This window comes from Dromaius novaehollandiae, chromosome 10 (genome assembly GCF_036370855.1).
Source record: "Dromaius novaehollandiae isolate bDroNov1 chromosome 10, bDroNov1.hap1, whole genome shotgun sequence".
Lineage (NCBI taxonomy): Eukaryota > Metazoa > Chordata > Aves > Casuariiformes > Dromaiidae > Dromaius > Dromaius novaehollandiae.
In genome coordinates, this window is record NC_088107.1 from 10399600 (window position 1) to 10426794 (window position 27195).

Genomic DNA, 27195 nt, shown 5'->3' on the forward strand with positions numbered 1-27195 from the left:
TCTCCCTCCCTTGTAGCCTGCCTTTGTGGAAGCCAAGATATCATCCCAGTCTTCCTTCTTTTCCGCAGTTGCACCTAAGGGAAGGAGGGAAGAGAGGGACTGCAGCAAACATAATGCTTGCAGGATGTACTATCTTCTGTGGCTATGGACAGGAGATGAGGAACTGGCTCCACCCTTCCTTTGCACAGATCCTAGATGGAGAACAAAACTTTGCGTGGGACGGGTGGCGATGGTGCTAGAAAGGCTGCGGGGCAGTGCTGCTCGGAGAGGGTCTGTTCAGGGCAGGTACTGGGGTGGCACCGTTTAGCTCCAGTTATTTTCATTTCTGGTGACCTACATTTGTGAGGCCTGCTTCCAGATATAAACCAGAGGCTTCTGAAGGGCAGTTCTGTAGTGCGTCTGACAAAAAAGTAACGTCCTACTGGCTCTTTTGATGTTTCTATTTAATAATTTTTGGCACTGCTGAACTAATTAGATTCTTTTTGATGCATTTATACATTATTAATGAGGCTATATGGATCACAGTGAAGCCTTCTTATTACCTCTGCATATGAAAGCCAATATATTATTAATGATGATAGCGCCAATTTTTGTTGTGGTAAGATTTTGTTTTAAGTGGTTTAGTACGATTTTTGTTTTAACAAGAATAAAGCAGATTCCCCCACACACTTCTGATTATATTTTGAAGTGAAGTGCATGCATGTATAAACAAACATATATCATCTTTTTTAACACAGAAGCAAAACAAACTGTTCTAGATCTACTTTTCCTCTTCAGATGTGTGTTTTAGAGGGGTTCAGTGTTATAAAATAAAGCATGTGAAATTTAGCCAGGTCATGATTTTAGTTAACAGGATGATAAAAAATATATGCATTTAGTAAATTTACCAAAATAACTTACTGTAACGTTTTAAAATAACAGTAATTTTAACACTTCAAAGTGTTCAGTCATTTCTTTCCAGAGTAGAACTCCCACTGATGACAAAGGGAGCCATGCATGCCTCTGGACTCAGCTCAGAGAGTGTCTGTCAAAATCTGTCATAGTCATATAATTAACACAGCAAAGTTCAAAGAAAGGCTTTTCATACAAACTAATACAAACAACTGTTTTTATGCCCTGTGAGTAAATGTTTAACAGGAAAAAAATGTATATATACACACATGTTGTGGCATCTACCCAGCTGAAAGTGTGGTTCCACTACATAGCATGAACATGAGCGTATATTTTAAATGCTGTAGTCTCACATTTATAAAGAATTAATGTATATTGTGATAATTGCTTTGGAATGTATTTCTACAGAATATTAGTGCTGATATAAGAGATTATTTCAGTAAGTATAATCATATTGTTTGTGTATTTTGTGTTTTCTGGGACAGAAAAAATAAATAACGGAACTTGTTTTCAGGGCGCAATTTCAGGCCACACAGAGGTCACCAATTCGCTTGGCTTCATACCTGGTTGCCCAAATGCTTACACCATTTATGTAAATGGACAGTGTCACTGTTTCAACATAGGATTAGACAGGCATTAGACACGTTTCTGAACTGGAGCCTTGGTGATTTTGACAAAATCAAACAATATTTCAGGCTGTTTATATCACATATGTAGTAGATCTACTCTAACAGTGTATTTAATAAAAGGGTTAACTCATTTCTAAACACATTATGCAATGCACACTTGTAGCCAAAAATAACACTATCCCCACCAAAAGAAAATTAAGCTTATTTTTTAAATGTAAGAATTTTTAAACAGGCAAGAAGTTCTCACTTTTGTATTGTCTGTGGATTTGATGCTACCTTGTGGTTGTTTGTCCATCATAACAAAGTTCCTTTTTGATTTAATACAGCAGCTGAATTTCTGAATTTGGGGTCGGAACAATGTGTTTTCTGGTTCTAAAAAATAAATAAGTTAACAGCTTTGTAAGAGAACCAGTAAACTAGTGGCAAAATGCTATTGAGAAGCAAGTTATTTAAGGCAACTCGCAAATGTAAATCCTTGTTATTTTTCAAAACTAAGAAGAAAAGACTATGGGTCAGATAATTCCCTTCACTTTTTACCACAGGAAATGATCAAAGTAGCAGAAAATCTGCTCTTTTTGGCCAAACTTCTGTCAGAGGCAGAAGGGGTCGAGCCAACACATGGTGTATGCAGCCTTGCAGCAAGAGGGGATGTGGCTGATGGGAAAGGAGGTGGAACCAGAGCAAATCTGTAGGGTAATACATCCTATTAAACCCACAGGAATTTTCCTATTCTAGATAATACGGGGACTGATCCAATAAAGCAGATCTAAACAACGCAACTCTTCTTTCCGAGCAGTCAGACACTTGTGAATGAAGATGTTGGGCTAGGTATGTTTGGGATGCTCTGCAGTGAGCAGCTGTATTGTCACGGGCAACCAAGGGCCTCTAAGGTTGCCCTGAGATTTCAGAGAAGCACAGGCAAAAATGTCTACCTGCCAGAACAATTTGGTGGGAAATGGAGCTTTTTCTCTCAGGCACTTTCTAGATTTTACAAGCAGAAGCAGATGGTAGGGACCGGTACATTTTACTCAAATTCTTTGTTCTTGCTGCCTGTGAAAGGCACCAGATGGGCAATGATAAAGATAGACATTCTCTCCCTGTAGCCCAGGATAGCAAAAGGGCAGAGTTTCAAGGCTGCTCTATCCTCACAGGATCACTGCAGCATGGTATTCGGGCCCACTGGTTTTGCTCTTTTGGTTCTTTGCCAAGAAACGGACATAAAATCTCCATGGCAACTTGCATTTTTGTCCACTGAAAGTGGCAACAAGACCATTAAAATATTTCATGTAGGACAGCAGAACACCACCAGGTTTGGGTCATTCACAAACTGAGCAAAAAATATACTGGCTAGGTATGAAGTGGAAGGCCAGTTCCTTTGTATCTGAATACCCTAGAACATTAAATACCCTGAGAGGTGTTTATTTATTTGGAAACTGGATTATCAAAATTTTATACGAAGAGTAATGCAAAAGTATTAACATAAAATTAGCATCGGCATTATGAACCATTTCCTTAATGAATATGGACTTCTGTGGACATGAACGGCTTTATCCATGACTCGGTGAAGTCCAACTAATTAAATATTAATAATAAATATTTCCACAAATGATGATAAAATACCAAGGGTCTTTTTGTATTGCAAAGCAAGGAATGATATATTAATTTTCATGAATCTGAATCTGTTCCTAGAACTGGTTTTATTGTGCTAGTGTCCTTTGAACCTAATTTTTTTTAACCACACAGTATATGGTGCTATAATTCGACAAAGTGAAAAGCAGCATTTCAGCATTAATGCAGAGATTCCCGGGGTCTCTTGTCAGTTTGCCAGACTCTTGTTCCTCTTCTAACTTAATTTTTTATAATTTCCTTTTATGTTAATAAAGGCTTCTTGTGGCTGTAAAAGTTGAAGTTGTCTTACTCTATAGACAGCCTGGTTCTTATGTAGATACTATTTAGATTATTTAGAAATCCTGCTGGTTGCCAGATGGAGCTCTTTTGGGTTTTATGTTAAATACTTGGAAAGCTAAATAGCTTGATTTTTCTCTTCTCCCTCCCTTCCTCCCCCGACAAAATAAATAAATCCTTGAAAAGTGATTACTAACAAGTTGCTTAACTTCAGTTTTCACATCAAATTAGTTTGAGGTGATGTGAGTGTATGTATGGAATACCCCAAAGAAGCTGGGTTTTGTCAGGGTTTGACTTACCCACCAATGTTTTATACCAATAGTTTTCCTCCAGGTTTGTCTGGGCGACAGGAAATTGCACTTGAGTCTAAGAACAGAGAAAGTTGAAAAGCGTAGAAGATGGCCCTGAATCCTGCAGTAGCATTTCTTACAGGATCTGGACTTGAGATGGAAACCCCAAGACGGTCTTAGACTGCAGTGGCTGTTAGGGTTGCTGGAAATAACTTGCAGGGTGTGGTTCAGTGGTATGCTAGGCTGCTCTGAGCGGCTCGTATCCCTGCATTAGTTTAACCAGCCTTTGGACGACTAAGAATCTGTGCAGTAGCTCCTGAGTCTCTCGCCTCCCTGCCCCGAAGGTTTAGGTAGAGCCAGCGAGAAGGAGAGGCATCACTTCAGATTCTCAGTTGCCAGCATGGAGCCTTGAGGCTGTTCATAAATCACACTGTTGGCATGAGGAGCCCATACGGATGCTCGGATGGCCTGCTGATGGGGGCAGATGAGAGGGTGGCTTGAAATTGCTTTTATTCCCTCCCTTTCAGGGCACTTTGCTCTTCAGCCCTCTTGGTCAGTCCAGCTCACAGGATCTCTGCTAGTGCACAGAGCAGCAGGAGCAGAACCAGGCCAGGTCTGGGTTGGCCTTCGTCTGGAGTTTAGCAAGCATGAGGCTTCATTTGGTGAAATTCAGGCACACCAATGAGGCTAGAAATGTTCCTCAAAAGAGCAGTGCCTGTTGCATACTGTGGCTGTGCTGTTGATGAACTGAGGGACCTTCTGTTTCATTCTCAGTGTATACAAGGTGTTCCTCCAGCTCACGCAGAAAGTGCTTGGGGAACACTGGGAGCTGATGTGCTGTTAAGCACGATTGTGTTGTCATTAATTACCTCACAGGGTCAAAGCAGTAATTTTGGTTTCCAGGGTGATGTTTTTAAAGTACAGCGTAAAAAAATGCTATTTTCCAGTCACTCTTTTCAGGACATATTGATTCTGACTGACTCACGTTACATATAGGAAGTGTCTTGAATCTGTAGGCACGCTATTCAAGTGTATTTTGGCCCCTGTTTGCATTCTGAACATAGACACTATGGAAAAAAGTGAGAAAAGTCAGGCAGATCAATATACACAGTGCAACAAATTATAGGCCCTGTGGCACTTCCGAACTGTTGTGTAGTTAATGCTAATAGCCTTATTTAAATGCTTTAAATTTAATCTATGTCTTAATCCTCTTTAAAAAATTTTCTATGGAATCAATCTGTTCTGGCAATGTTAAATTCCTATTTCAAAAACTTTCACCCTTTTTTACGGTCTTAAAGTAGCCATTAGTCTGAATTTTTTCAATCTTTCAGTCTAGCTATTAAAAAAAGGAAACTGAGCCCTATATTTCAGTTTTAATATTTTCAAAAGTTTTAAAGCTGATTGGTCAGCCTGTTTTTAAATTATAGAACATGGAAAAATAGTGGGTGTATTCTTTTTCATGTTGAAGTGAGCTATTGTTTCTCTCTTCATAATTAAAAACTTGCTCTTTGAAAAACTGCAATTGGTCCTAGGCATTGCAAGAAAATCTGTGAGCAAAACTATCTACATGAAATTTCCTTAATATTGAGAGTTCTGTTACGTATTCATTCAGAACAATCTTGTCTACTCTTGTGACTGTCATGTTAAAAGAGTTTGTCCCAACAGCCAGTAAATGGAGTTTGTAGCTGCTGAGTAGGCTTGAAGAGCAGTTGTTGAAGTGTGTGGTACAAGCTCCAGAGACAGACAAGTATTCTCTTTAAAACTTCAGAGACGTTCGCTGCTGGTTACGGCACTGCAGGTTGTAATGCTCATGAATAGTTCCAGTGAAATACAGGTCTGAAAGAAGTACAAGCAAGAGAGAGATTCATTGTTTCAGAGTGAGGGTTGGTCAGATCCAAAAGTGTATTTAGGGGCCTAACTCCTACTGATTTTAATGAGAACTAGATGTCTAGATGTTTCATGGATGTAGACATTAGTGATGAAGCTTGACAGTATGCGGTTTTTAAATTAATTATAGAGTATTGTAGTAGAGTTATACTTAAAACCCCACAACATAAACTAGGAATATGCAGTTGAAGTATAAATATATGCCGTAATTTTGTTCCTACCATCCTGACCTTTCTGTATGGGTTAAAAGCTCTTGTTATCCTTGCATACGCCCTGGCTGGCAAACAGCCAGAGGCCCAACTCTACCCCATTTGCCTCTTACGACTGCCAGATGCCAGCATCTTGCATCTTACCTTCACATCAGAATCACAGATTTCACCTCCCTTCCTCCACCCTGTGCTCCTGGTACAACACCCAGATGGGGAACAGAGATCCCTTTGTACTCTGTGCATGTTATCCTCATACAGGCCATATACTTGAAGATAATTCATGCAAATTGAAGTCCAGATCACATTAGAAACATACCTGTTCTCTCTATATGCAAATGCCAACTACCGCAATACCACATATATCCTTTCAAAATACATGTTGGAGAGCTGTCTGTAATCCATATTCCCTGCAAGTGTGCTTCACACGCAGTTTGTCAAAGAGCTGTAATGCTATTCAGAAGAAAGGGAAATCTGACTTTAGGTATTTATGAGGTGCTCTTTAGTTGGGGGTAGTAGAGTGAGCTGGATACCATGAGATGTGGGTTAGTGGCTGGCTTAAAGTTGTTCTAACAACTCTGGGTGCTGATTTGCCAACAGAGTAGCATTTAGGCATTTTCTCTCTCTCTCTCTTTGGATTAACTATACTGTTGTGCCAATATTTTTCAGATTGGAGATTCTGAAACTTTGTGTACTGAGTTAATTTGCAACTTTGAGTTCAGTAACAGAGAGGTAGCATCTGGATTTATACTGCACTGTAAAATCTATTTATTGCTGAATCTTCTATAAGTTTTCAATATTGGGCCCAGAAGCTTCTTGTAAAACTTCTTACATTAGTGGTGATTCTTATCTCATGCCCAGTTCATCTTGCCACAGGATTTTTCATTTATCAAAATTGCCTTCATTTACTCTTCAATTGGAAAAACAAACAAAAACCTACTTGGTAGTTTTATCCAATTCCCTGCCTGTCTGCCTTTTATGGACAGTTTCAAGATAATTAGATGAAAATCACTTTCTTTGAAAACTAAGTGTACCCCTAAATTTTAAAATCACAGTCTGAAACTTGTGAGTTTTGGGGGTTTTGTAAGTGATTAAGAACACATCTGTTCTTTTGGTAGAACAGAAGAAAAGGCATGCTAGACTAACGCTTCTCTGTCTTGGTACATAAGATAACAAAAGGCCAAATGTTCTTCTTTGGTTCACTTACGTGATTGTACTGTAGTACACAAAAATGCCTGGTTGCTTTAATATGGCTATTTTGGACACTGAGTGTCCTTTTGATTACAGGCTCAGCACTTTGCAGTCACTTGTATTGAAAAAAAAATCTGTTGAAGGACCCTGTTAATGCATTATAACATTCCTTATTAAGTTTAGTTTTGTTTAAAACAAGAAAGCTCAAATCAGAATTATGTGCCAATTCTTTATAAGATCCCACTCATTTGGCAAAGAAATTGCTTTAATTACATCTTGTTTTCTGTACTATGTCATTTCAGAAAAGAGAGCACATGCTGCACTTGTAAGGGGATGAAATAATTCACTCACATCTTTGAAGCCTTTTTCTGTGTTTTTCCCTTTTCCTTTGAAAATAACAGTGGGCTGTAGAAAACTCTCCCTGGGAGGATAAGTATGCTGTGTAAATCCAGGATGGTGCTCAGAAGTTTGTTGAGGAAAACAGACGTCTAAAAACTAGTAAATCTATCTGATAAAAACCTGATAAAAAAGTCAAAGTGACTTTTTAAAGCTTTTCCCAGAAGTATTATTTTAGCCATAGTTGTACTTGGTTTTGCTGTTACGTTCATTTAACTTAACTATTAGACATTCTCTTCCCCTGTGAGACTATCTTAAAAGAAGGATTAGTTTTACTCACAGGTGATGTATACGTATCAGTCACTGACTGGTGTTGGATCCTTTCTAAGGCTGTAGGCCATGATCTGTGAGATGTTACTTATCCCTCCTTGCAGAACTGCACTTCACTGCTCTGGAGTTCATATGAATGTACTGTGGTGGAATCACTGATGTCCAGGCAAAATCACTCCTGTCCAGAGAATAAAGCATAAAGAACGTTTAGAGCAGATCTACAGGAGAATTCTTCTTATAGCTCTTTCTCTGAAGTAGCCCACCCTTTCCTCCTTTTTAAGAATATTAGTTTAAAATTAAATGAAAATATTTAAAGAATTTCAGATACCAAAAACTTTGGTAACCTAAATGATGCATCAAACCTTTCCTCCATGTTTTGCTTCTGTTCATAGTCAGTCTATCTTAAAATAAAAGTTTAAATGTATTTGTATGCCAAAAATAGCAGGGGTTTTTTTATCAGTAAGAAGAAAGCACAAGTGAAAGCCTCTTGGTTTCCAGAAGAAGTAGGCTGCAAAACAATCAATATCCCTTTTGCTCATTAGACACTGTGTAACTAATTTATTCCACTGCTCATTGCACTCCAAAATACCTTTTAACAGTCAATTTGCATTGACATCCTACATTTTTATTTTAGAAAAGCTCTCAGCTTGTTTATATGCTTCAGTCATATCTACTTTATATCAATTCTTCTTCAGAACTAAATAATCCTGGCTAATAACTTGAGTGCAATGATACTAAGTTTATTTCTAAGAGGAAAATACAAAGCTTTCCATAGGTCAGATGGATAAGTTCAACCTAGTAATTTTAAAGGCAGTTTAAAGGCATTTGCTGAAGCAAGTTTGAGGACTCTTATAAGCCTGAAGCAAATTATTTTCAAACTGTTTAATTTTATCACCATTGTAAGAGAGTGCAGAATTATCTCTTCCAGACCAGGTTATTTGGGAATTAATGCTTATTAGAACATACTTAGCGGAAATGACGCTAGTTAGATCTAGTTTGCAGGGCAAGTCCTACCTGCAGATATTAAACTGGGATATACAAGGTTAGCATTTGTGAGGTGGTTTTGTTGTAATGCTAGTTAAGAGCTTCATTCCCTGAGACTGGGGGCGCCTGGAATTTTGGGGGAAAAAATAAACAGATTTTCTTTTTTTATAAGTGGCCTTTTTACGTGTTTTGGGGGGTAAAAACCCAACAACTCTCAAAAATTTTGTAGTGATTTCACTTCTCTTTATATTTATTTCTCCTCAGATGCTTCTATTGTTTTTTTTTTGTTTTTCTTTTTTTTGGCATTTTCTAAATGCATCGCAAGTGCCCTGTGTGAATATGACTCATTGACATCAGTAGCAAAACATCCACTGTTTCCAGTGGGGATGGATTTTATATCATAATTCTCCTCACTGGATAATTGTGCGTCTCTGGCCTCCTGGCCATACTGTCATCTTAGCGGATGAACTTTGAAAGCCATGAACTTTGCCTGTGATCCCAGTAAGTGAGAATCATAGTGATTCTCTCAGACAAATAAGGATGTACAGGGTGTGGTGGATGCAGGTATGAGTGTGTGTATATGTACACACACACGTACACAACTGCTTCCCAGGACTGCGGCTTGACCTACCTTCCCCACACACTCCTCTGCAAAATGGCATCCTTCCTCCCTTCAAGGGAAAACCAGTACTGTTCAGAAGACCAAGTCTCCTGGAAAAACACATAACCACTGCACAGAGGCCTGGGGGAGGCAGCAAATCTGCCAAATTACACAGCAAAAAATACTAACTTATTAAAATGCTAGAAATCTGGGTCAGAATTAGCAGCTAGCTGAAAACTTCTGCTTATAGGCAGGGCCCTACGTGGAAATATATCTAGTAATAAGGTGAATGTTTGTCCTTGTCACGTCTTGCCAGTGATTTTTGGGTCTCCGCATGTTAAGACTAGAGAAGAATGTGGAAACTTGTTTGATCAAAAAGTATAGATCAGTTCTCAAGATATAAAAAGGCCCTACCAGAGCTAGCTTGGATTAAGCTGATACGTAGGGAGATGCAGCTCACAGATAATTAAGGGACTTGTAGAGCACTGTGAGTCACAATACCTGTAAGGACACTCAAGCCAAATCACTCTTTCAGCGAACCTTTCTTCCTTAGCAGAATGAAAGCTTTCTTGTTTACCCAAAGGCTGTTATATATCTTCACCTTTTCATATGTAAAGGGCTGGGGCTTGTCTAAAAACAGAGATAAAGAATAACATGTCTCTTTCCCATGAAGTACGTGGCCCCAGTCATCGCTCACTTTCTTGTTGCTGCCTTGGTCCTGAGCGGAGTGCTCTGCAATACTGTCTAGTGATGCTTTACTTCTGTCTTGCTTTTTGCCTTGTCACTCAGCTATTCCTTGGGGTACGTCATCAGACTAGGAGCCATTCCTCACCTCTGTTTGTTTCTGTTTGTTTCTCCTCTAATGCTTCCAAAAATCTCTTGTACTGACTTACAAAAACAGCTGGAACTGCAACATCACTCCATTTTAAGCTCTGAATTGTGTTAGCCATTACATTGGTTCCACATGCTGCTTGGGTGGAGACATCAGTTAAAATTCCCAACACGGCCCGTCAGGCCAGGAATTGCAGCCCTGTGTAAGTGGTGGTGACTTTCTAATTCTTGATTACATTATGCTAGAAAAGAGGATTGTTCCCAGAGCAATTTACCAAGAGGGGAAAATGGAAATAGAGTTCAAGGATGACCTTCCACCCCAGTGATCTATTTGGCTGGCGTCTGTTATTGCTCAGCTTCTCCGTCATGGGTTTTGCAGTAGTCTAGTGCTTTGTCATCGCTACTAAGTGGAAAACTCCTGAGCTCACCAAGCAGTTTATGTGAGGAGTGTGGGTAACAGGAGATGGATTTATGATTGCAACTGCAGAACAAAGTATTTGTGAAGGTTACCTGAAAGAAATGTGCATCCTATTTGAGCAGACCTTAAACGTGCTGACTAAAGCTTCCTTCTATCTAAAGCGCTGTTCCTGAGCCCAGGACCCTGAGATGTACACAGGAAAGAAGGGGAAAAGGAAAGAATTATTTTGCAGCACTCCAGCATGGGAGCAGGAAAGGAGTGTTGTTGAGATTGTCTCCAAAGAGGCAGTGCTGTAATCCTGTTTCATTTTCGTACGCAGAACTTGAAAAGATTTTTCCTAGAAATGTGTAATGGGACTGTCAGAAAACAGACCACTCCCCTTCCCAGTAGTTTCCTGCTGAAGTCATTTAAGGCCTCTCACAGCTTTCATCTGTGTAGGCACTGAGAACTTGTGGGCCAAGTTTTTTTTTTTTTTTTAATGCAATACAAGCAAAAATGAAGCGCTTTAAAAAAATCATTAGGAAAGAAAGTTGGAAGTTTTTCTGCATGTGAAACTGGCTCACCGCTTAATCAGTTTCTCATTTCCCGTCTGTTTCCGTCAATCCCAGTGCAGTGGATCTAGGTGTTTTTCTTGTTTTAGGTATTGCTAAAAGCATGCATGTGAGCTGCCCAAAGGGGCGGAGAGAGAAGTTGTTCCTTACTTCACTTCTGGGACTGTCTGTTCAGGGCTTTACACAGGAGGTGACTTGGAAAGGCTTGTGAATTCCATTTACTGTGCACTCAGACCTGATGATCGCAGTAGATTGAACATACAAAATCTGCTCTGCAGGCAACAGCCCTAGCGCAGTAGCTATTTTAAAAAGATCTTTCCTTTTGTGGAGTTGGCAAACAGCCTGCATTCACAGGGATGGGAATTTTTGTTGGTATATATGCCATGTTTAACACAAATGATCAAGGCAATATGCTTTTAAAAGAAGCCATTACTATCCTGAATAAATGGATGCTACTCAGCATGCATTTTATGGTTGGACTGGATTCAAACCTCCCATTCTGAAACGGAGAGCTTCTTTGGATTGCATTCACTTGTCTGTCAGACAAATCTGTAGTGTGGATTTGTTCCTTAGATGAATGATACATTTCATCCGTTTTCTTTCCAGTTGAACTCTGCCTGGCAAAGGAATGATAAATGTTTTTTTCTTTCTCCTTCTGTCTAGAAGACCATGTTGTACTGTGAAAGATGAACTTCATTCCCAAGACAGAGGAACTGCGTTCAGAGGTGTATTTACTGATGCATGTTTGTAATGCTGCAGCACTGTCTGGTATGGCAGTGCCGTAGGCACCATGTCAGACAGACATATAGTCTGGTAGTACTGAGCCTTAGTCACATTCCATGCATCAGCCCTTTTGTAAAGCTTTAATTGGAAGCTGTATGTCCTTAAAGCCCAGAGCAGTGTCCTCTATAGGGAGTGGAATTTTCTATTTTCTCTTACCGTCACTCTTCGGGGGTAGTGAGGTACATATACAAGTATCTCAGCCTTGGAGCTTGAAGAATTGCATGAAGATAGCTGCACATTATGAATTACATATGCATTTAAAAAAAGCAAATGCTGGTATTTAAGTAGGCCTCCAGCATGCTGTGAATGCAATCCACTGTATTTATATGACATTTAAACTATGTATTTGCATTTGCTATGAAATTGTGCATGCCTGATGTGTAATTTTGGGGGAGTTTCCCTAAACCAGTGGATTGGGAAGCTAGGTGAGATCTGCATGGCCTAAAAAACAACTTCATGACTCTGCTCAGAGTTAAATTCCCCATCAGGCCCCCAGGAGAAAATTTGGGGCTGGCATACTCGCAGAAAACTCCAAGCCTCTGATCCTTATCCTGCAGCACTAGCAGGCTCCGAGCATGCCTCACCTGGCCCAGGCACCTCCCTGTGTCCCATCTGCCCTGTGATGAAACCATATGTTTGAGGCGAGACAAACAAGGTGTCCTGTGGCCTTTCGGATAAGGGCCTGACACTGCATGCTGTGAGGGCAGATGGCACTTGTAGACAGTCTGGATTCCAGTTGTCTGTGAGGGCAACCTGGACCGGAGAAGTTGAATTTTGTCACAAAACCTGTTTCTAGAAGTGGCCATCTCAGGTACAGTTTAGCCAAATCTGCAGCACCATAGCTATGTCTCTTTATGCTGAAAACTTACTTACCCAGCCTTTCTTAAGGCATTGGGATCCAGACATGAAAAGCCTTGTCTACCTGCTAAGGTATTTTTGTTTGTCTGTCTTGTTATTGGCGTGCTTTATGTTGCTCAACCACAGTGTTGACAAATCTTCTTGTCATACTGAAAACGGGATTTGAACTGAATCCAGAGCGTGGAGTTGGTGCAGCTGTGTGATGAGGGGGAGCTGGTACAAGCTTTCAAAGACATGGAACTATTAAGCACATATTCAAGTAAATGACATCTGAAAAGCTCTTATTTCTGGTGGTAACTGATTTTCACCAGTGCAGCTTTGATTCTTACAACCTCTTTATCAAGACTCTAGCTGACTCTAGTGCGTTAGCAATGGTAATTAGAGATGCCTCGTCTATTTTATTGCAATATGGCCATACACCAATACACATTAATAATAGGAAGCATGTCATTCAGAAGCCGTTCTGCCAGGATCTCTCTCTCTCCTGCTTGGCCCTTTATGTAAAGGATGGCACCAATGGTGACCTTGTCCTGGCACAGCAACATTTTTATACAGAATCCCCTTCTGTGTGTCATCTCCTCCAAGAATCAGCAGCATGCAGCTGGCTGGGTATCTGATGCGTGCAATGTACAGGGGTGGCAAAAACATATGCAGGCAGTATAAGCTTGCGACAATAAGCTTCTAATAATAAAAGTTAGAGTTGCTGGCAGAAGGTGATAAGAGTGTCAGTGGCTGTTTAGGTTAGGGAAGGATTGGGCGTGTTCAGCGAGGAGGATAGCGTTTGTTTAGGTTTTCCCTCCTGGGAGTAGTTTAGTATTTCAGCCACATTTGGGAACTTTTTTTTTTTTTCCAGTGGGCCAAGATCAGAGCTGGACAGTGGGTAGGGATTTAAGAGAATAAGACTTAACAATGCTTCAGAAAAAGCGCTTGCATATCCTATAATGCTAGCTTTGTTTCTGGGTGCCTGTATAGACTCTCTCAGTATTTATTCGCTGACTTTTCTTTCAGCTTAAAATACACAAGAAGATGCCTGTTTCAGCCTGTTGGGGCTGACAAAATACTAAAGATAGACCGAACCATAGAGTAAAATGCAACTGAAACCAGCCCTGCATGGGGAGTCCCTCTGTCTGTGTGCTATATCCGCGGGAACAGCTGGGATTTGCTACTGACAGCACTCTTAAAACACATTTTTTTTCCATCTGACTGACTGTATGCTTAGTGTGCATGCCCTGTCCAGCAAAATAGAGAGCTGAGACTTGCCTCCTTTTAGTTCACTGGCTGTGGGGAGGTTATTTAGAAAGGCATTGTGTGAGTCACTTTGTCACAAGCTAGTTCAAAAGGCATGTGCTGTATGTAAAACTACTCCAAGAAGATGAGGAGCAGCCATAAAGGGACATAGTTGTACAAATCACGATTCGGAGATCATGAAACATAAAAACACAGAGCTCTGAATGAGCAGGCCAGGACCCTGAAAATAATTGGCGAGGGTAATGGAAATTGCTAAAAGAACGAATGGGAGCAGCCACAACCCTTGCCAAAATCATTATGGCCATCAAGCTGAAAAATGAGCCTGGCGGCAGCAGTATATCCAGATGGCTAAACAACAGGACTTATTGGTAATCCATCCATTTGCCTGATTGGAATCTCGTCCGCCCATCAGCTCAGGGCAAGACCACAGGCTAGTCCCAAAAGGGCTCCCGAGATCACAGGGCACTAAGCTCTTCTAGGTGTCCAAGAAGGACCCAGCCTATCCCAGCGGTTAGCCAACCACCAGCAAGGCCTCAGGTTCAGCGGAGCCCGACGTGCAAACGTTGCGTCGTGCAGTTAAAATGGATTAGTTTTCAGTTCTGCAGATCCTGTACGCCATGTGGCTGGGCTGGAGTGCTGTGTACGCTGCCAGTATGGCTAAATGTGTGTCAGCAATTACGGACCCCAGGAGGTCCCTCTGAAAACCGATGCACAGGCTTGTGTAGCTCACTTGCAACATAAATTCTCCCTGCAGAATATGATTGTAGTAATGTGGAAGGGAGCTTTGCTCTACACAGGCTAAGTACCTTTATCTCTCAAGTGGCCTGACTAACATAATTAGATTAAACTAAGAAGAATTGTGCCTAACTTTGTCTTTAGCTTGGATTTTGCCACTCCTTCTCGGACCTGGAGAAAAGACTCTGAGCCAGAAACCCTGCCTGTTCTTTCCTATTATATTAATCAGCCTAATAAAATATATATGTATGCATTGTCTCTTCCTACAAACTCCGCTTCTCTTGCTACAACATAATTATTAGTTACACCGTGAAATAATTGGCACCTATGTAAATCAGAATGGAGGGATCTAACCTGAACTTAGCTACGCTTGTAAGCAATGCCAGGCATCAGGGCAGGAGCCCTTAACCGGGTGCCTCAGGAAGAACCCTCCACGCCAGTGACCAAGCATTAGGATGGCAGCGTTAGGTCAAAGCCTGGCACTAGATATGGGAGCAGACAGACCCTGGTCCTTTTTTGTAGCTCCATCTCCATGGTTGTGACTGCAACGGAAACGGCAGCTTTCCGTGACTAGCTCTGCTCCTCAGCTCGGCCCCGGGAGCAGTGCCCGACTCCCACGGCACGGGAGCAAACCCATGCCAGGAGCCTCTGCCCAGCTGTCATGGAAACAACAACTTCCCAGGTGGAACTGAAGGAGATGGAAAGGGGTCTTGAGTCTTAATATAAAGATCAGCAGAAAAAGCCTTGTTCTGGGGTCACAGTTTATCACTAGTTCACACTGGCATAAACCAACTTGACTGAGGAAATTCAGAGTAAGGAGCAGGGGAAGTGCAACAAAACATAGAAAAATTAACCTTCTGCTTCTCAAAATGTCCTTTAAAGATGACATTAAGAGGCAGGGTTTAAGTTTAAAGTGACAGAGCAGGAAAATGAATAGCTAAAACGTTGCTCTTGGCTTTTTTTTTTTTTTTTTTTTTTGCTTCTGTAATAACTACAACTTTTGAGTTCTTTTCCTGAAAGCCACCATTTATATAGCACTATTTGTTAATGTAGTTAGAAGTCAAATCCAAACAGTCAACATACTATTAAGTTATCCTCCCCACAACACACCAGTGCTCTTAAAAGGACAACTTTCTCCATAAAGCCACAAACAAAACAAGTATCTATTTTCTGTCTGGTTCATTAAATACTACTAGCAATGCAGAATCATAGCCACTGTATTGATGAGCAAAACTCATCATTTGTCTCGATTTGTATCTGGTTCTATGATACTAATATTGAAATATCATTTCTTTTTCTCACCTACCAGTGTTCTGATAACCAATGGCAAAAACTGGATGTGGTACCAGTAAACATCGCAGTAGTCAAAACCGTCCTAGAGGTCTTTTTGCAATATGTCAGCGCTATAAAGTGAGGTGTGCGTCAACTGCATTAGCAAAGTAAAGGTGCCAGGGATTAGTTCTCGCTTCCTCTCCCATTCAAGTAAACCTTTAGAAGACAAACAAACCTCCCCTCCGGAATAGAAGTGAAATGTATTACAGAATGATTCACACCAAATAAATAAAGGCTTTTCAGTTGCAATCATTCCCTATTGAGCTGAAGTGGTATTATGCCGTTTTAATCTCATCAGTTGCAGGAAGCACGCACAAACGAAAGAGGTGATTTTAACACTTTAGAAGGGGGAACTGCAGCTCTCACAGAGCATCCAGCCATAGCAACAGGCGCAATTTTAGTATGACTGAGCTCAAATCTGTGCCAGTTTACAACTTCCTGTACAATTAATGTCACTTCTCTCCTTCATTCCTGAAAAATTAACCCTCATAGTTTGTTTTTTCATTACCTATCTGCAGCTTTCACACTATTTGCCACTGAAGAACTGAAAACACTCATAACCCTTTCTTGTTTAATCTGATTGCCCCCAGGACTCCCACCCACCTTCGCAGCAACATTAAACTTTTACCCCCACCTGCAACACCAACACATCTTAAAGAGCGTCAACAAACGTATGCAACAAAACTTGAAATGGTCATTTTGAGCACAAATGCATACATAGAAGCACCCCCCCCCCCCGACACGGAAACACAACCACCTCTTTGGTGAGCAGCAGAAGTAATTTAACAGCTTGTAGCAATTACTTTTTTGCAATAATCATCTACTTAGCCTAGGGCAAAAATTGAAGCACAGTGGGAAACTACAACATATGAATCAGCATTTGTTAGGAAAACGTTTCTCTTGTGACATAAAAGCCTGAATGATTGCAAATATTCAGAAGTGTGATAATGCTCTACTTAACGATGGCAAGTCCAGCAAAAAGTACATTAACCCTGTGTTAGGATAGGGATGTTGTTAACAGCTGGCGTGAGCTGCCCCTCCGCGCATGACCACCATTGCTGCCCATAGTACCTGTGCGGTGCTGTGAAGGTCTCCTCTCGTAAACACCATACTCCTCCTCTGCGAAGATTTTTCATTTGACCACCAGGAAGATCCAGTCCTGCAAAATATGTATAATTCCGATGAGCCCGTAATCTGAGATGGTGCAACAACAATCAGGACACTAATTTGTCACATACAGTTTCTATGATGTCCTGCCTGAATGAACCTCTCTTTAGACTCAGTGCTCTAGCGGAAATACTTTTGTTTGGGGTCTGAATTTGCACATTTTGTTATGTTCTTTAATATTCTTGGAGAGGTGAGGGCTGATACTCATATTCATGGGGACCAGCATCTAATTTCACAAAATGCCCCAATGATTCTAGCAGGATCGTTCACTAGGAGAAGGTGCGTGCGGATGTTACCGTTGGTGTTTCTGAGGTTTGTCTGGCTGTTTTGGCAAGCAGGCTTACCACTGAGTTTGCTCATTAGAACAGTGGTGAAAAGCAAATCTAGATAAAACCTGAAGGCATCTAAATTAAGTTTTTGGATACCCTTAAATAATTAAAAAATATGGAGAAGAATTTCCTGTATCATTGTTAACAATGCAAAGGTGTGTTTCTTACACAGTTTTTCATTGGGCTTGGGATCTATGGAAATTTTTCTTAATAAAGAGAAACAACAAAAATCTCCATTTTCCCAGTAGTGCTCGTTACTGATGTAGACTTGCTGTCAAATTGACGCTACACCACAGAAATACATACAAATCAAAAGCCTTCATATACTGTAAATTTAACAAGAACCATCATATACAATTCATACAGCTAAAAACAGAGAGTAGGCTCCCAAAAATGGAAATATCTTGTCAGTTAGAGATTTTTTAAATATAATTTAATAAATTTTAAAACATTGTCTTGAGGTATTATTCTTATAGACTACAGCCACGTTATCTGAATTCAGTTCTACAACCATAGCTACCTTTTACTTGGAAACAGTAGATGTAAACCATTTTAATGAGCTAAATTAATTATTTTTTAAATTGAAAAACTACGCAGAATTAGTTGCTATCATAAAATTTCAGGCTGGGCTGCTGAAAATTTAGCTCTGTAAATAAAATAAGGATATGTATAAAATTAACAATGTTGAAAAGTCTAAACAGATCAGTCATAGTAGTAGGCAATTGTTCAATAGTAAATACACTCCATCTCTCTGCCAGGAAGAAGCAGATGAATTTGTGCAATTCTCTTTATAAGTTTTAGCCAGATCCTACCAAAGCCAGTGGAAAGATTTCTATTAAGAAATCAGGACTTCATTTGATATGTTTGTCTCACTGAGATGAGTGCTTATTTCATCTTTTTAATTCAGGACTTCCAGTCTCAGGTCTACAATCTGTAAAGCATTTTTCTTCTTGAAACTGAGATAGTAAATTAAAAAGAGAGCTATTGAATAGCACCAGACATGTGTTATTGGTCCTTGGCAAGATTTCAAATTGCATAAATTCAAAGTTAGTATATACCTTCAACAAATTTTGAGATAACAAATCATACCAAACATAAAAAATGTCCTTAGGTGACACCAGTAATGAAGGAGAGTCGCTTTTGACAGGCAAAAGGCTAACTGCAGTTCTTGTTCTTGCAGGTGTGCTCTCACAAGGCTGGGAAAGTCTTTATTTTTGGGGGGTTTCCATAGCAATGTTGGCAGTCCTAAATGGAAACAAAAATATTTAAAAGGAGATGTTAAAAAAAAGTGTGATTCAAATATGACTGAAGTTTATATTTTTTTAAGAGTAGAAAGCAGAAACGCTTTTGTGCATGTACATTTTGTAATTCTGTCTTAATTAAATTCAAAGGCAAATGTGGGCACATTTTTACAAACTCTTGCGGGTTTGGCATCATAAAAACACTTTAAGAAAGGTCTTTTAAGAATCGGCAAACACAGATTGACTCTTTTCATGTTTTGTTTTCTGAAATAGGCAGCCCGAATTTCCATACAATCAGAATAACCTTTGCAAGGGTGAAAGTAGTTGCTGCCAACTATTGCTGCCAGCATATAATACAGAAATCTAAGCAGGTTTCATTTATTTAAGAAACAGCCTTTAAACATCTTGAATGCTCAAAACGAAACCTCCACGGCCATCTTAAAAAGAAGCAGCTTGCAACAATGAAGAGAGATTTTTTTTTTTCTCCCCCCCAAAAACGAAATCGTGTGAGAACCTGCACCTGCCTTGCAGCAGGACGGGTGGCTGCAGCGAGCGCTGCCCCCGAGCCTCCCCCAACGCGGCCGGCCTTCGCCGTCCCCCCGCAAAGGCCCTCAACAGCCTTTAGAGTTACAGCAGGGCAAAAAGCACCGGCCGGTTGTGCATCGTCCCCTCGAGAGAGAGAGGCTGCCAAAATGACCGAGACAACTAAGCAAACGTGCGGGCAGCCCCAGCGCTGCGTTTGCAAGCCCGGGAAGGTGAACTGATCCCCGGGAACCTCGGGAGAAGACCAGTAAAAGCCACCTCCTTTCGCTTCCCCCCAGACCAGTAAAAGCCACCTCCTTTCGCTTCCCCCGGCAGGCTGGGAAGCGGCCTGAAGCAGAAGGAGGTCAGCTAGGCCCTTTCTCCCTGCTGGCTTTCGCTTCAAATAGAAGACGAGCAGTCAGATGGCCCAGTCCTGAGGCGGTTTCAGGGACCTGGCAGCAGTGCTATTTATACACTGTGGTTGAAAAATAGCATTTGAAAGTGCCTCTGTTGCAGGGTCCTACTTAAAGAGAAAAAAATCTTGCATCTGTGAAAACTTCCAAAAATTGCTTTCCTCAGTGTAGAAGCCGGATGTATATTTGTTGAATCAGGCGCTTAATTAGGTAGAATACAAAGGGCTTTCTGCCCCCGCGATGCTTCCTGCTCCACCGCGGTGGCACCCCCCGCTTTCGGCCCACTTGCTGCGGGATTTTTTTGTTATTATTTATTTCCATGGAGATGCTGTAGCAATCAACAACTGATCCCGTTTCTTCCTCCCCGCTCCCCTCTTTTCTAATTCCCTTTTTTTTTCCAGGCCAAATTTCTCCCCACTTGCTCGGGCTGGTCTTGTCATTAAGACAAGCTCTTCAGCTGACCCCCAATCATTTGCCCTTCCTGTCCATTCTTGGTTATGCCAAAACTGTTAGTGCACAACAGGAAACCAATAGCTTGTGCTATCAGGAGACATTTCCTTCACAGCACAAAACGTCTGAATAATAATTTCAAGCAAGGCTTCACCCATTTCCTGTGAGAGGCGGGAAGTTTGCCTATCCCGGTCCCTCGGAGCGCTTTGTTTCCATCCCTCCTGTGACGCAATGCCTTCGGCAGGGGGAAGAGGGATCCTTTTCCCTCAGCAGCACTAAATTCAATATCCTGTGCAAAGACTTGGTACTGCTCTTCAGCAATGAAGCGTGTGACATTCACAAATAATAAAACGATCGGCTACAGTTCGTACTTGTGGTGTCTCTCTTAAAAATAAATTCAACTTTCGGAGCCCAGGAAAAAAATACAATGCAAATGGGAAGGCTGAAGACTCAGAATGGTCTATTAAATGTTTTACTTGCAAAGCCGAGTGTTTGCATTACAGCTGTAACTCCTGCACATCCTCCCGACAGCTCCACGGGCCCAGCTGGTATCGGAGCTCCTGCCGAGCACCGGGACGCCCCAGACCGAACTGCCCATTACGGCACTGCATCACTGCGTTTTACAGGAGTCCGTCTCCTGTAAAAGAGACCTAAACCGTCTCAGGCACTGAGTCAACATAGCAGCTAAGCACATGCTTAATATCGTCGCTATGTAGCAAAATATTCACGTAAGCAGATGCTGAAGACTGACTGACTTGCTTAAGTGTTTTGCTACATCAAAGCCTTCATTTAATGGCAACGCTGAGTTGTTAAAAAGGGAATTATCAAGAAATGCATGTTAGCTTTCCAGTGCTGGAACACATAGGGATGTTTAGGATACATAAAGCTATCCTTTAAATACACAAAGTAGGCATAGAAATCGCTATATATGAGTTACAATTTCCACTGAATCCTAAGTTGGTGCTTCTTAACCTGTTTTTGTTAATCGATGCAACTTGGAATCAGATTGAACTTTCTACAGATTTTTTTAAAAAGCTTAGTAAAGGCTTGTGAATATCTTTTTTTTTTTATCACTTGTTGCAGGAAGCAAGAAAGCTCAAAAGGAGAATTTGTCAGAGTTTGAATACCTTAAAATAGCTATTGTCACAATTGTTATTATAATGTAGTCTTAATTACAGCATATGCAGTAACATGAAAACCATAATAAATCTCTCTCTCCATTATTCTGAAGACAATAAAATTTTTATTATATTTGTGTTCTCCGTCTGTTTGTCATTTGAAATGTTCGAGCCAACATGAAATACTGCATCTCTCTCACTCTAACTCACTCATTCCAGTCGAGGGGCCCAGCACTGCGAACTTAACATTTTCTTCCCTCGTTCGTTAAGAGGCAGCATCTCCATTTCCTACTGTCTGGCTCATCAGCTGGAAGGCCACAGGTAGAGGGCACCTTCCTTCACACAGACTCTAGTCTTGTTTGTGTTAGCTAAATAAACCATTTTAACACCTCTCCGCTAGGAACTGTGCTTAAGAATAGCAGCTTTGTGTTTCAGCTTTGCTCTTGCTTGAAAGGCATGAATGTGGTTTTCTTGCTGTACGTAGGCAGGACCTTCACATTTCATGTTTTACAGTCCATTGCCAGAAGTACATTTGTCAGTTATGGACCAGTGCAGCCTGGAGCCTGCACTGAGGAAACTTCACCTACCCCGAGAGCCTTCAATCCTCGGTCTCTCCATCAGTGGCTGTAAGATGAGACAACGTCAGCCCCTGCGTGTTTGTGTCAGAGGCCCCATATAAATGAATTTTGATTCATTTCAGTTGGGGCCGAGGGCAGGACGTCCCCTAAGTATATTTCACAGATCAGAAAACCATTTCTGAGGAAACAAATCTTTAAAAGATCATTCAAAAGATCATCCTTCTTCAAATGGCAATGTACAACCCTAGTCAGGACATCTTGTTACATTCCCTTCTCTGAGAGCAATAACACAAGGCAGTGGTTGCAACGTCTTTTTTTTTTTTTTTTTTTTTTGGTAAGCAATTTTGAATTTCCTTTTACGTGGAAAGTTGAGTGGGTTTAAGTTGCATTTAATTGTCTAACAACACCCCAATTGTTTGCTCATCCAATGGTCACTAAGGCCAGATCTGAAAAGCCTTGCCTAGTCCTGGGCATCTCCAAAGCAGAATGACTGCTGAGCTGGAGGTTGCTCTGGGAAAAGCAATGCAAACCATCAGTGCCCACAGGGACCAACTACTGGGAGACTGGACACGTTGAATATGTCCAGTTGTGCCTAACAGCAAGAAAAGCTAATGATAATATCATTCTAATGTTTATGAGAAAAACGCAAACACCAAGGTATAAATATAAATACTTAAAAATTAAGAAAAAAAATTCAGGCCAACATTCAGAGAAAGCTTCCTGTCAAAGCTGTGTTTTAATATCACAGGATGAACTTTTATAGCAACTGTGGGAACAGAGTGTTCCTTTCAGCTTGTAAAACTACATTTGCAAAGCACTGTGGAAAAGTCAAAGGGCAATATACCACAAATATACTTAGTGACAACTAAGTTCCCTTCTTCCCATTATTAAATTGTATAATATTGTATATACTTAATAAACTTCACTGTGAATGCCATGAGAAAGGAGAACATTTGTGCACAGTACTTATATTAACCTATAGAGCAGATTACTGAACCCTTGTCCCTCTGACAGAACATGTAAGTCAATCCTGCTTAAACCAAATTCTCTAGCTGGTGAACTGAGACTCAGAAAAGTTAAGAGACTTGATGAAGGCCACACACAAATGAATGAGAAAGAAGAGGCTGATGTATCAGTTTTTTAGCCATTATAGAGGCTGTAACCATGCATGCTATCATATAGCTAGCTTCTGCTATACACTGCACAGTGTCAGCATAGAGATTGTTCTAGACCTCTCTATATGAAGCATATCAAAATTGGCGGAGAAGGGCTAGTGTCCTCACCGCAGCAGCGAGGATGCTCTAACCAAGACGGTTGTAGTGGAGGGGAAGGGAGGGAAGGTGGTAGAGGCACAGTCTTCATAGACAGGCAACGTTGGTAGCAAGGAATGATCAAGTGTCCCTCCTGTACTTACAGGGGCAGGAAAGGAGCTAATAGCTGACATTATTTTTAACACTGGAATTTTCAGGCAAGTCAAATCTCAATTTTATCAGACAACTGATATAAACGGTGTATCATATATAACTCTTGGCTAAAAGTTATTTTAGGCGAACAGAACAGTCTTGGAAACTAGATACATTTACAGTCTATGCCCCTTAAGTAGGTTAAATCCTTCTAACACCTTTCATGCCAACATTTTTTCTGCATAGTGCTCAGGCTCCCATTATGTTTGACATTTTATTTCCACTATTGCATTGTCTTTTTCTTGTTTTGCTCATTCCCAGTGCATATTGGCCAACCTACAAAAATGTAATTTGCATGTTTTAAACTAGACTAATATATTTTGACTGTATCCTTGCTGACACAGAGGACCGTAATGCAGCCAGCTGTTCACTATTACTGTGTTAAATAAAGGAAAACTCCCCCGCGATATTCTATATACTAACAAATGATGTAATGAAATTCTGGCCATGTGAAAATTCTATTGTTATACCACCCAGCATCCCTGTGAGCAGTCAGAGGCCAAGGCACTCGTCTGAAAGTCCCATTAACACATCATCCTTAAGACTCTAGAACTGTAATTGGTTTAACCTGACAAGCTGCTCCTTTTCTGTACCTTGCGTGCTCCTGCAGTACACTTATTTTCACTGTGTCCTAGAGGTAAGGTGTGCAAGATAAAGACTGAAAATACCGTTCCATTATCATGATATACGTTTGTATACACAGGATGTGATAACAAGAAACATGACCTACGGATGACAGGTGGGACTGCTCAGGTAGACAAGGACAGAGAGAAAGAGAGAGGGAGAAGATACCATGCATAGAGAGAAGGAATTTTTTCTTCTAGGAGATCTTGGTGAAGCGCATTAGACAAGTTTTTGCCCTCTTCCTTCCCCATCCGCACCTGTATAGCAGTTGTATCACGCCAGTGATTCAGTTTCTGCTGAAACCAGCTGCTCACAGAACTGTAACCAGCAGAAGTGTGAAAAGAAAAGAAACAGAGAGGAGAATTAAGGAAAAAAAGTGAGCTTTACCTCAGACGCTGTCTCACTAGAAACAAAGTTTAACCTTGACGTAGGTAGCCATGGGTCAGCTCTAAACCCACGTGCACCAGGGTGGCCTGAGGTACAACCTAAATGGACTGGGGAAAACTGGAAGGAAAGCATGGCCCAAGTGTACCCATCATACTTGGGGAGGCAGGAAAGGAGCTAAGAGCAGGCTGTTTTGAACAGTGGCTTTTCAGGCAAGAGATCGGTTCAAAAATTGCAACCCCAATTCCAAATTTTAGAATTTACAGATGAGTGCCCCGTTCTGCAAAGGAAAACTCATGTGTGCCTCCCAGCCAGTCACATGCTGGGTAGAAGACATGGTTATGGAACTGAGTCACTTAATTAGGCCAATCAGCCAGGGAAATTGGGCACTGCAATACAACTGTAGCTGAATTCAGTGGGAGGTGTTCAAAAATTAGGCCTTGTGTGAATCTACACTTCTTTCAGGTTTGATATATTTATCTTTTGCCTTCCAATAGCCCATAAGACATTCTAATTGGTGGACAGTAGATGCTGTCTGTAAAATGGTAAGCCAGAAAATAGAAAGTTCCTTTAGGTTCATTGGGCACCTGGGGGGAACAGGACTGAAGGCAGTCATTCCCAGCAAATGCTCAGAGTATTTGAACTGGGGCTTGCCGCACAGTCCTGCGTGACGCTGGGCTTATTGGGCTTTCAGAATAACAGGGCCTCCACAGCGAGAACAGGAGCACTGCACCATACCTGGCTGTAGGATGGTAGTCCCTTTTACCAGGTGCTGACTTGCTGCCAGATCCCCGGCTCTTCCTCTGGATGCTAAGGGTTCAGCACGGGCTGCGACAGCGGAGTCTGACTTCTCTGGAGGGCAGGGTGTGAGCTGGTCTCCTGTGGAAATGAAAGGCAACAAATCATTGAAGCATCTGCAGAAAGTGAAGTTACGGGAGAGATCCTAGGAGTGCGTGAGGGCAGCAAGGCTTTGTGCTGCACAGGACAGACCCATCTGAGCATGACCTGAGTCTGCCTGCACAAGGCGGTAGGCAGTCCCCAGCACGGCCACACAGACGTATCAGCACATGCCAATGAGTCTTACGCAAAGCGCCACACTGACATAGCTGTATTATTTCTGGCTCTGGAGACAGTTTGCCTGGAGCCAGAACAGGTATCTCCACTGTGCAATGCAGACATACCCCAAGAGTCACTATAAACAGGTTAAAGCAGCCTGGATGCTTTTCCAAAAGGTCTGAGATGATGTTTCTTTACTGACTTCCAATGACTCATAGTAGACAGGCACAAACGATACATCTGCAAACAGCAGTCCCAGGCAAGCTTTGCCTGGTTAAGGATTTCAGACCGAGGGATAAACTTGCATCTGAGCTTGAGCCTCGCTATGCTGCAGTTTTGCCTATGTGCTATACTCTGTTCCCTCCTAGAGGATTCATTGCAAAAACATCAGTGGGCTATCACTGGCGAAGATGAGGGAGGAGGAACACCACCATATGTTGTTCTTCCCAAGTGTGTTCGTATCACATACCTTTTACATGTTTACATTTCTTGACCATGGTCTGAGCCCAGCCTCAGGCTAACCTTGAACCTTGCAAACTAAACACAGCTCTGTTCGTGCAGCTGGAACAGGTGGGTGAGCAAGATAACACACAAAGAGCTCGATCTTGAGTGTCTTAAAAAAGAAAAAGAAAAAATAACTACCCCGCAAAATATGTGCTGCTAGAGCTACTCTTCTTGCTACACTGACATTTTATTCTGAAAAGGGCAATGAAGTATGTTCACCACCACATATCAGGAAGCTGAATGTAAAAATCTTACGGTTTTATGGCCCAAATAGTGTACAGGACATTGGCACCTTAAGGACAGAGCCTGATGGCTGACTCACCCACCCTTGCTTCCAGCCCAGCGACACCCTTGGGGAACTATGCAGCAGAGAAGCCGTTATATGGGTCTGCTCCTGCTCCATAGTCTGCCTGGAGAAAATAAATAGATATTCCTTTCCTGCATCCTGGACGGTGTCTGCTCTGAGCAGTGCTAAAGCTGTCCAAATCCCTCCGAGCTGTGTCTACACTTGAGCTCCCAAAAGAGCCGCTGACCTAATTGTAGCACCTCGGGGAATATTGCGCTAAAATTCCCACGCACAGATATGATGGTGAAGCTGCAGGCTGTGATCCAGGACCTGAGCCCTCATGAAGCAGTTTTATTTCTGCAGGATAACTAGGGGTGTAAATGAATTGGCAAGAACCATTTTGCGTGAAGGACCAATAAAAGAGTGCTTAATTCATAACATGGACTCTGAGATTATCTATTCATGAAATACATGTTCTATATAAACTTTATTTTATTTCTCATTCACTTCATTTTTAAACAAACAAAACCATCCCCCGGCCCCGGAAGATGGATAACATTTTATGAAGTATTTTGGCAGAAGACAAAGATTATTGTATTTATTGGCGACATCATCATGTGTTAAAGTAGAAGGGAGAAAAATTAAAGCTATTAGAAAGAGGTCAAATTCCAACCATTTCTCTAGAGTAAGTTTCAGTCAGTTTGAAGTCATTTTTCAAAAGAGGTTTTACATTTACAAAATCTAATGAGGTTAATTTGAAACTGAATGAGCTAATCATTGGTTTGATACCCTAGACACAGCAAATTTATTGCTTCCCTTGGTGTCATAAGGTTATTTATCATCCTTCTTCTACTACCCTGTCAAAAGGATCAGTTGTATTTTGGACAGAGGTTCTGACCTACATATTCCTGAAGGTTTGTGCTGCTCAGTTGTCTTAACATTGGAAAAAAACATCTCTGGGAGGATCACCCCTTTCAGGTGGAATGACATCGCCAATTAATAAAACGGACTGTGTCTTGAATGCTGTCTTTGCTAGTCTAGAGTAGGGGCATCA

General features: G+C 41.2%; 1 protein-coding gene across 1 annotated transcript; it reads right to left on the reverse strand.

The window, feature by feature from the left end:
- Positions 1–664: 664 nt before the first annotated feature.
- Positions 665–26258, reverse strand: LOC112996001 (uncharacterized). Its single transcript, XM_064517723.1, has 6 exons — positions 26178–26258; positions 25034–25238; positions 18592–18747; positions 17078–17165; positions 7676–7843; positions 665–5551 (listed from the first exon to the last, which is right to left on the reverse strand). The coding sequence occupies exons 1-5, from the start codon at positions 26256–26258 to the stop codon at positions 7750–7752; spliced, it is 624 nt and encodes a 207-aa protein (XP_064373793.1). The 3' UTR covers positions 665–5551; positions 7676–7749.
- Between the last annotated feature and the right edge of the window lie 937 nt (positions 26259–27195).

What these genes read in the sequence shown, in the direction of transcription:
- LOC112996001 (XM_064517723.1), bottom strand. Translation starts at nt 26,258, where the DNA reads ATGGAGCAGGAGCAGACCCATATAACGGCTTCTCTGCTGCATAGTTCC. An exon ending in TGGGCTGGAAGCAAGGGTGG is followed by an intron (nt 25,239 to 26,177) that starts GTGAGTCAGCCA and finishes ACGCACTCCTAG; the next exon opens with GATCTCTCCCGTAACTTCAC. An exon ending in AAGGACATTTTTTATGTTTG is followed by an intron (nt 17,166 to 18,591) that starts GTATGATTTGTT and finishes CATATTTTGCAG; the next exon opens with GACTGGATCTTCCTGGTGGT.